Source organism: Ammospiza caudacuta, chromosome 3, assembly GCF_027887145.1.
Source record: "Ammospiza caudacuta isolate bAmmCau1 chromosome 3, bAmmCau1.pri, whole genome shotgun sequence".
Taxonomy (NCBI): Eukaryota; Metazoa; Chordata; class Aves; order Passeriformes; family Passerellidae; genus Ammospiza; species Ammospiza caudacuta.
In genome coordinates, this window is record NC_080595.1 from 25,756,947 (window position 1) to 25,767,674 (window position 10,728).

A 10,728-nucleotide genomic window follows, 5' to 3' on the forward strand; every position below is an offset into this window, starting at 1 on the left:
ACTCTCTCCCATCACTAGGGATTAGGAACAGATCAGATGCAGAAATGGAGCAGTTGCACATGCCACTCACTCAGCCTGAACCAACTACCCATGCAAGCAGATTACAAATCATCTTCTCACAGGCATGAGTTTCCCTCATAATTCCCAAACAGCAGCACCTGGTCTTTTGCAGGGTGACACACACCCTGCAGCACAAGCCAATTAAAATAATTTGTACCACCATTTAAGGAACAAGTCTCCACTCACATTCCTACTCTGACCCAGAAATTACCATCACAACTTTGGTAATCCACTATCACTTTGGCAAAATACCCCTAACCTTCATTTGCTCACCCGAGCTCTGTCTGCCCTAATAAGGACCAGACAGTCCTCAAACTACTTTCTGACCCCAGAGGTGCCACACTCAGCCAGCAACAGCTACTTAGTCACAGAGGGCACCAGGTCCTCCTGCCCCTGAAGAAACTAATCACTGTAACAGAGATTTTGCATCCAGGCACTGCTGGAGGAGTACAACTCCTATAGCACTGGGCACTGAGCATCAACATCAAATGATGTGGCAAGGCAGATTTCAAAACATTTTTTTTCTGCACAGCTTACACAGATGCTACAGAGAGTGATCCCAGAGCTGTGGCACTGAGGAAGAAGCCATGGGCAGTGCTCTCTGGGACATTCCCACAGGAATACAGTGTGCAGGCCAGACATTGGAGCCACTGGCATGTCGTCACCAGATGCTCTGTCAGTCACCAAGGGTGTCTCCTGTAAAAGTTACGTGCTCTGGAGCTGGGAAGTAAAGGATGAAAGTCAAGTCTAGCATGTGCTTTGCCATCTCTTAACACCAAGTGGGCTTGCAGGCCATCTGGACTGGCATAAGCTGGTCAGGCTGCTGGAACAAGAAGTTCTGCCCAGTCCCTGCCCCTTCATTTCCACCTCAAGTGCTTGTGTAAGTACAAGATGAACCACAGCAAGGAACCACAAACTCAGCATAACCTGATTATTCTTTAGTTGGATGTGCTCCCCCAGCCAAACAAAGGCTGGTTCCAGCACAAGGAGAGCAGAGAGGAGAGAGATAGTCCCTTCTGCACCTGCACTAGACTGAACATTGCAGAAGAGAGATGAAAGGCCTTCTCAGCCCGCAGCTTATTTGACAAGCACCTTCTCAATACAGCCCTACACAACAAGATTTCAACTTCCCTGTGCACAGAATTTCCTTTCTACTCCATGAATAGAACAGGCATATGGTTCATGTCAGTATCACTGACAGCTTGGACCATGACAGCAGCAGCCCAACCATCTCACCCCAACACACACAGGGGTATGAACCAAGCCAGACTCCAGCGGTCAGCTCACATTAATACTGCCTGATGTGAGCAGTGAATCAAGCTCAAAATCTGCCAAAGCAGAGAGTGTTAAAGACATTGTGAGCACTAATGCAGCACAGTGTCAAGAAGCCTTGGAACAGCAGCAGACATCAACATTTTATTTGCTGTCTGGAGGAAAAAGACTTGGGTGAGGCAGAGCTGTTTGGGGCTTGTACTGAGGAACATATCAGACAAAAGCATTTGGAATCTTTCCACATACTGGAAAAGAAATGTCTGAGTTTTAAATCCCTTGTTACATTTGAGGAGCAACGCTGTGTTTAAGGAAACACCTGTGTTCCAAAAGCAAAACAAAAACCTGCTTGAAATTGCACAAAATGCTTCACTCAGTCCCTGAAGATTTAACTTTTGTTTTCTGGTTTTTTCTCCCCAAGCTAAAACGAGGAATTTTCTTCTTGCTTGTTCCCCAGGACACCCAGCGCATTCCCTAAGCACCCGCAGCCCCGTTCCCCGTTCCGGGCGCTTTGGGACAGCGGATACCCCGTCCATCCCCGCAGTGTCCCAGAGCATCCTGCGGGCAGCGGTGTCACCCCCTCCGAGCCGGCCCCGGAGCGGCGGACCGCGGCAGCCGCAGGACGCGGCCCCGGGGCTGGCTGTCACCCGCCGCCCCGCACGAGGGACGCACGGCGGCTCCGCCTTACCCGAGCCAGGCGGGCGGCGCTCCGGATGGCCGCGGCCACGGCCCCGCCGTCGGGGTGCACCCGCTCCACGTGGCCCCACATGCGCTCCCAGGTCTGCCCGTCCATGGGGAAGCCGCTCTTGTTCACCAGGAAGAGCGAGCCGCCGTCCCGCTGCTGCTCCTGCTCCTCCTCCTCCGAGCCCCCGCCGCTCCCGCTGCCGCCGCCGCCCGCCGCCCGCGGCTGAGCGCTCCGCGACCGGCCGCCCTCCTTGCCGGCCGCCGCACGCCGCCCGCTCCCGCGGCAGCCGCCGCCGCGGCCCGCCACGCCCGTCATGGCCCCGCGGCCATGCCCGGGACCGGCACCGGGACTAGGACCGCTGCCGGGATGCGCCCCACGGCCTCGCCGCCGCCGCCCGGCCGCTCTTTGTATGTATGTATGTATGTATGTATGTGTATGTATGTGTGTGTGTGTGTGTGTGTGTGTGTGTGTGTGTGTGTGTGTGTGTGCGTGTGTGCGCCTGTGAGGGGCGTGCGGAGGAGGCCGGGCGGGGGCGGTCCCTCGCTAGCGACGCCGGCCCGCTCGCTCCGGGCGCCCCATCCCGACCCCGGTACCGGCCGCGGCCGCGCAGGGGGCGCGCCCCGCGCCGCGCGCCATGCCGCGCGTTACCGCGCGACCGGCCGCCCGCCCGCCCGCGGCGCGCTCCCATTGGCCGCCGCAACAAAGAGGGGCGGGGCCAGCGGGGCGGTGCGGGCCGCCACTGGCCGGGACGCCGCCGGGAGGCGCCCCCTGCTGGACAGCGCGGGGCACCACAGCCGGGCGGCGCAGCCCGAGCGCTTTCGCCCTCAGCCGAGCCGGACCGAACCGAACCGTAGCTCGTGCCAGGTCGAGCTGAGCCGAGCCGAGCCAGGTCGAGCCCAGCGCAGCCAAACCCAGCAGAGCCGAGCCCGGCCCCTCCGAGCGCGGCGATCCCCTGAAGCCGAACCCAGCCCAGCGCAGCCCGAGCCCAGCCGTGTGTCCCTGTCCCCAGTGCGGGATGGAGGCCGGAGGATGGAAGTCCGCCTCGGAGAGAGCCGGGCTGTTCGCTCTTCCCAGCAGAGCTGGGAGATCCCTGTTAAGCACACAGCGGTGCGGTGGTGGCAGTGAGATCCTGAAGGCAAAGCGCCTGTGAGGGGAGGGCAGAGGAGCCCCAGGCCCGGCACAGACCGCCCTGGCCGTGCTGCCCGCTCCGGCGCCCACCGTGCCCTGATGGCTGGGGCCAACCTCGGACGGGAATTTTCAGCTCTTCCTGTCAAGCACAACAGTGTCAGTGTAATAATGCATCTGCTAGAACTGTGAGTGACTCCCATCAGATACAAATAGTGTGAAAAACATTGCTCCCATCCCCTGACCATGCGCTCAGACACTGCTGCAGCTCTGATCTGCCCTGCTCCCAGTCAGGAATACATTTCTGCCGTCCCTAATCAGCTTCCCAAGGCTCTCAGGAGCCAGGAGTGCATGATGAGTTGCTAATCACTCTCCACAGGAGCCGGTGTCTCTGTGAGTCCTAGCAGTAATCCTCCCTGCTGTCTCCTAGCCACATGGCATGCCAGAATCTCACCAGGGACTTTAACAGAAGGGAGGACAGCGAAAAGCTGCTCCATCAGCTAAAGCAAATCAAGGGCTTCAGCTTACATGGCTCCCAGTGTCAGCTTTCAACCCAGTGTAGAGACCCCCCAAACTGAATGTGGGGCTCTGTGTGTAAGTGGCAACACAATCCGGGGGAAAGGGGCAAAGGTCAGGGTGGATTTAGAGCTGCTGTGAAGTCTTCAACCTCTCCACTATGTCCTGCATTTCCCTAATCATCAAGCAAACGCTGCAGATGGAGGGAAAATGTGCATCCATGCTGGGCAGAGATGATACACACGCCTACACCCTGCTGGGTTTGGAAGCAGGATCCCAGGGGAAGCAGTCTCTCCTTCTGGAGCACAGATGATGCCGAACATCAGCAAGATGTGAGGGCACCAAGAGGAGTTCCCAATGGGAGGTGATGAAACACAGAGACCCAGAGAGGCTGCAGATGGCTGCAGACACAGAGGAGAGGGCTCTCAAGGAGCCAAGGGAGGCTCAGGCAAGACAGTGCAAGGGAAGGAAGGCCAAGAAAGCCTGTGAGGTCACCGGAGCAGAGCCAGGGGAAAGTCTGAAAAGTCCTTCAGACATGGATCTTAGAACTAATGGGACAGTGCAGGTGGTGGCATCCATGTGTGAACAGCTGAGGGGCACACTGCATGTGCCGGAGCCTGGAGTGCTGGGATTACACAGCACAATGTCACCCTCAAGGATGCTCATACACAAGCTGGCTGTCATGTATATCCCAGAGCCTTGCTCCCTGTTGGAACAGGCAACCATGCTGAGGCTGTCACAGCCCTGCTCAGTGCTGCTTCACTGCCCAGAGCAGCCAGGAACCTTCAGATCATATTTCACTACACCCACCCTGGGAGGGTGAAGATGAGTGATGCCACGTGCTTTGTCGTCAAAGCCTCCTGCATCCACCATGTCAGGGCCTGCTCCATGCCAGAGGGAAGGACTCTCCCTGGCCAGACAGGTCAGGGGCTTGGCAAGGTTTAGACACCACAGCTCTGCTCACAGCAGTCTGCAGCATCCAGACCACTTCCAATCAGGACTGAAAGAAAGAAAATTCTTACCAGCTCCTCCCTGATGCTCAGGTGAAGAGTGACAAGTTGAACTCCCAGAGGTCAGTCAGTGTGTCCAAGGCCAGCTGTGGGCTGGACAGGCAGGGCAGAAGTTACCTGGTGTCCTGGAGCTAAAGGCGACTTCAAAGCAACAGCCTAAGGAAATAAAAGTAGAGTCCCTAAGTCCCTACAACTAAGGGAGAGCCTTAATAACCCTCTCACCAGCTACAAATGAGGTGTAAAAATAGAATAATGCTGCTTTGGATTAGCCAAAGCTCTCCCTGGTATTAGTTATGAACAGATACTCAAGATGAGTAAGGGCAGGATGGGATATGCATCATGCCCCCAACTTTCACCTCGTGGGGCCACTTAATTTTGATACCGTGACTCTAGGCAGAGCTGCCTTCCTCCCTGCTCTGTTTGCAGGTCTTCCTCTTACACCAGGCTCCTGCCCAGCCTCTGTCCCAGTGTGCCAGACCCCTTTGACTTTGAAATTCAGTCCCTTTGTATGGATGTACCTTTCTAAAGCTAGCTCTGAACAGCACTTCCATCTACAGTCCTATTCCTAGTGCAGAGCTCATTGCTACCACAGCTGCTTTCTGGGTCAAAGGAACTAATTTGATCATAGAATCATCATGTAAGAGGGTTTTAACCTTCATTATTTCCAATTGCAGACTCATTTAAATACAGCATTCAAAAGGCCCTGCAGTGCAATTACACAACCAAGTGCAGGAAACCTAATAGCTCTTAATTTGCACCATGGCAGCAAGGTGATAGCATTGGCACTTTTTCCAAGCAGGCTTCTTCTCCCAAGTGCCCCCCCCCCCCCCCCCCACAAGGAGTCCCACCATCCTGTCCCTCTGAGAGCAAACAGAAGTGAATTCAGCCTGGCCACACAGCAAACTCTCACTGCCCTGTGCTGTTGAGCAGAGGAAGTTCATTCATGTATTTATTTGGACTTGTCTGGGAAAGCACTTCCTCTATTACCCATTGTTTCCAAACAGCCCTTCTGGTGCGAGGAGCCAGCAGGAGAAGGCTTTCATGGGCAGCAGCTCCAGCCTGGCCTGGCCTCAGAAGAGGGAGCTGCAGCCAGGCTGGGGAGGGATGACTGGTGTCATTTGCTGTCCCATGGCCTGTGAGTTCTCATGCTCCTGCTTTGCTGCTTGGATATTCAGTGGTTTTCTGCTCTGCAGATCTTTTGCCAGCACAGCTCCAGCCTTTTCTAAGATCTTTGTCATGCCTTGTCCAGACTCTACTATCAACAAACCTTGTAATGTGAAAACACTTCTCACTGTGAACGGGAATGCCTCTCTGTGCTACCAGGGCCACAAGGGGGGCAACAAACCCAGAAGTGAAACAAGACTAGCAGCAGCACTGCAGCAAAGGATGGGCTGGTCAGTAGATTGCCCTTGCCCCTGCCCTGCCTGACCAGCCCCAGCTCTGCAACCTTGGAGCCCTCCAAGCCAGGCCATGCAGCAATTCCCCGGGTCCCAGTCCACAACAGGACCATTCTCAGAGCCACAGCACACAGCTGGCCCTGGTGCGTTTGCTTTGATGCCTCTGCAGGCAGGCAGAGGGCAGCTGCTCCAGCCCAGCCAGCAGGGGCAGAGGACACGTTTTATTCCAACCCTCCTAGGAACAGATTAAGTTTTCTTTTGTGCAAGAAGGGAGTGTTCAAATCTGGTGCCATCCAAGGCAGTGCTGGGAAGCAAAAGCTTGTTTATCTTTTCCTCCTGTGAAAAATGCCAATCACTTGTTTTTAAAATTTTTAAAGTTTAATGGTAATAAAATGGTTATAAAAATAGTAATACAATTAGAGTAATAATAATTTGGACAATTTCAATTAGGACAATATGAGACAATAGAGACAAAGAGTTACGGACGTCCGGGTACCTTCTTCTGGGCAGCGCAGCCCGAAAAAGGACACCACGTTAACAGAGGATTTCCCCCTTAAAAACAACAGCCTGTTGCATATTCATACACCTCATACATGATGCATAAATTCCATTCAAACACAGGATTCTGTCTGGTCATCGTCAGCTTCTTCCTCTGAATCCTAACAGCACCTTCGAGGCAGGAAGAAATTAGTTTCTTCTGATAAGAGAGCAATAAATTCCCTTTCTCTGAAAGATTTAGGTGTTCTGTGGCTGCTATCTCACTGCAAGTCCTTTCTTTAAAAAAACCATCCTACATAGCATAGTTTCTATTTTAACATTTTTTATAACCTAAAACTATATTTAACACACTACTTAAGAAAATTAATGCAGCATTACTTTCTAACATAACACATATAATATTCATTTTAATATTTGTGAAAAACCAATCATAAAATATACATTTTTTACACTCCTTCCTTCCATCAGATGGTAACAGGACAGATCCAGACCTGGGCTGTTTCCCAGGTCAGTAAAAGTGGACACCAGCGCTGTACCAGTATCAGTTACTGGTGGAGCAGGAAATGTGCCCAGCACCTCCAGCTGGCAGCACTCAGTGCAAAAGCCTGAAGCCTGGATACCTTCCCAGTGAGAGGAAAGAGTCCTTACAAACAATTTTACGGGTGAAGGTGTGGACGCTAACATCTCTGAAAAGGGGCTCAATGTCTCTGCTAACTGTGGGCAGCAGGTTCCTTGCAGAGCCCTGACAGCTCAGCTACTGAACCAAACAAGTGGGGTCTGCACCAGCCTGAGTTTCTGAACTTTGGGGTAAAATAGCAGGTTCAAGGGGGGAATATGTGGTAAGCATTTAGTGAAGGCTGTGCCTTCCTAGTACCTCAGCCAATAAGGAAAGGAAGGGAGAAACATGTAGTCGGGAGTTGAGGATAAAAGGAGGCTGCACCCTCCAAAACCTCGGGAGAGAAGGGTTTGTGGGCTTGTGCTTCAGTGGACTCTCTTCCTTTATGCAAGTAAACTTGCAGGACTCCTCTGCCTCCTTTTTGGACATAAACCTCTGGTGTTTATGGATTTTTCTGGCACCAGCTTGGGCACACTGTTCTGCCAAAGCCAGGCCGAGTGACCTCAATGGTTTTCTCTGCACTTAGCAGCCAGCAGAGCGGCTGCAGGCCACAAGGGATAATCCTACAGGGGTGCTTCAGCTTTGCAGAGGGCAGCAGGAAAACACAGGTCAAGAAAGTTTGCCTGCTTAAAGTAAATTGCATTATTGCAATGCAAATATTGGCCCATTTCCTGAAAAGACCATAGTGACCTCATTTGATCCTTTGAAAGGAATATAACATTTGTTTATTTGGGGCTTTTTTCCTAAATTGAACATTATGTTGGAATGGGATTCTTTCAGTGATGAAATGAAAGGTCAGACTGTGATAAGGATGTAACCATGGCAATATGGGAATGGCATGGCTGTTGGTAGACGTTTGCAGGAGCGATTTGCGTAACCAATAAACTTTCTGTACTCATAGAATTTCCCTGTGATCACTGGGAAAATAAATATCTAAAGCAGACTTTAAAAAACCCAAAAAAAAAACCAAAAAGAGGCAAGCTATAAAAGAAATGCCTGAGGGTGTGCTTCCTTGGAGTGTTCCCCAAGGTAGCCCTTTCTGAAAACTCTTAAGCCACTGTTTATTTTGCAATGGTCTAGCAGAAAAAGCAGCCATCAGCTGCTTTGGCTGCCCCAATGAAGAACTTCAGCAGCATGTTTTGATTTCTGCCTGAGCAAGTCCAGGATGTCCTGCAATAATCCTACTGCAACAAATCATTACAGTGTTTATTTTGGATGGGGCTAGATGGACTCCAGTTGTTCTCAGACTAGTCCAACAGGCAAGCTTTTCTTTCATTAAAAAAGATTTTTAAAAGCATTAAAAAAATTCGAAGTGTCATGAAAAGCCTATAAATCAGACCTTCCCCAAAACTGGTTTGCAAATTTTCACTTTCCACTCCCTATTGCAGATGATCATGTCCTAGTAACCTGACTGAGCCTTTGCTGATGGTGAAATAATCTTTTCCATACTTCCTACAGTCACCTCACTCTGGTCTACAACTGATGGCATCAGATAGAGGTGAAACTGTTAGTCCTGAGTGGTACAACATCAGCATCCCAATTAGCCTCCCTTACTCCTGTCTTGTTCCAAAGTCTCAGTCTCAAACATTGCAGTAGCTTTAGAAAATAATTACATCAATACAGTTTTCTCTGAATGTCTTACTTGACACCATATCACATGATTTGTTCTCTGCAGCAAGCTCTGCTTACAAAAAACAAGAAAACACTAATGTAACCTTCCATGAATATTGGCTTCTTTTTTTTTTTTTTATTAATTACTTCTTTAACATTTAGTCACAGGGTAAATTACCCAGCACTTTTTTCTTTTTTTTTCCCAGGGGAGCTGCATAATAAAATACAGGCAGTAAAGAACAGCAGTAGCTGAAAAAATCCGCTCCCTAGAAATGAGATTTCTTTTCAGCAATCATCAGCACCCACAGACCTTGTCACAAAGGAGCTGCCAGTGGTGGCACCAGAGGTGAGAGTCAGGACTTACCTCCGCTGCCAAGTGAGCACCTGAGTCATCCCTGCCTTCCTGGAGAGAGAAATGCGCTGCAAGAAACCCCTGCCTGCTTGAGGTTAGAAGCACAGTTGTTGTTGCTGATCAGAAATAAGTTAAGCAGTCTAGCTGTGCTATGGGATAACCTGTGCCCTCTAGGAACAGTGTGATGCTGGTTAGGGAACACTGACCAAATGTCCTCCTTATTATTAAAGTTCCTCAAATGCATTTTCTTTCCAGGAAGGAAGAAAAGCAGACTGGAAAAGTTATTAAGCCTAGCAATAGAATGTGTCACAAGCCCAAACACCAAAAGCCTTTGAATTGAGATGCTGTGTGAAACCTGCAAAGAGAAATGTGTGATTTACTGTTCCCAGTGCCATGGTGCTGCAAGGTGTCATGACGACACAGATGACTTCATCAAACAATTTTTGATCTGAAGCATCACTTCAAGCATCCCTGGGAGACAGTGCTCTGCAGATTGAGTTCCCCTTTCCAGAGAATGATTGAAGGGTAATCAAAATGCTGCAGAAGCACCTGAAGGTGACAGTAAAATTCAAATATCACAGTCATTTTAAAAATAAAGCTCTTAGAGGAAATGCAGTAATCTGGAGCAAAATTACTTTATTTATTTCAGCCATCTTCATTATTTGCCATGACATGAGTGATAGTAATCTTCAGAGCAAACTGAAGCCTACAGAGCACCTTCTGTCTTTGGAATCAAACTCAGGAATGCTATGTAATCACACAAGCTGTGGACTTGGAGTAGACTCCTTAATGCTCTCAGTGCATGCAGACATTTCAACTCTTATGAGATTCTCGCATTCAGAGCAGATGAAATAAGTCAGAGAAAAATCACACTGACCATGGGGCTTTCTGTTCCCCAAAAGCTGGGGGACCTCTGTATCTCCCCTGGTGACAGGCTGCTTTGGACAATTTTGTCAAGCTTCTGAGCCTTTGAGGCCTTCAGCCCCTTTTGAAGCTTCAGTGGGGCAGTGACAAGATGAGAAATCATGATTTCAGCAAACAAGGCTACACTTTAGGCAGTAGCCTCCAAGTGATTTTTTTTTTTTTTTTTTTTTTTTTTTTGTTTAGCATGAGGGCCTGAAGAAAATTCAGTTGTTCAATTGTGAGCAGAAGATAACACAAATTCAAGTCCCCTGGAGCCAGCTAATGATCTCTGGGTGAGTCATTCTCACTCCCGTGGGACAGAGCCTCTTCATTCCACACAGGATGTACATTCTGTCTAATGCCTGCAGGGTTGTTCAGAACCAGCTGATGAATTATTCTGAGAAAATCAAGTTGCCTTCCAATATTTAGTGGAGAAAATGCCATGCAGAGCCTTGGAAGCTGCACTGTTATATTTTAACTTCTTTTTTTCTTGGCAGCAAGCTGGACAATTTGATTTATAAAAGAATAACTGATTCTGCAGTCAGCTGCAGTCCCTCTATTACCTTAACCAAGCTAGTGATCAACATCTAAAAAGCCTTAGGACTGCCCCATTCTGAAAAAGAAACCTCTCTGGTTCAGCCTAATGCAGGCTAGAAAAACTTCTGAAGCCTTCAATACTTCCCCAG

General features: G+C 50.0%; 1 protein-coding gene across 2 annotated transcripts in view; it reads right to left on the reverse strand.

Moving 5' to 3' along the window:
- VASH2 (vasohibin 2) overlaps positions 1–2,329 on the reverse strand; it is a 34,669-nt gene extending 32,340 nt beyond the window's left edge. The window contains exon 1 of one of the 2 annotated variants that reach the window (XM_058802236.1): positions 2,018–2,329. In XM_058802236.1, the coding sequence (XP_058658219.1) occupies positions 2,018–2,329 (312 nt within the window). The remainder of the gene's footprint in view (positions 1–2,017) is intronic. The other variant, XM_058802237.1, reaches the window with a different exon arrangement.
- Positions 2,330–10,728: the final 8,399 nt, after the last annotated feature.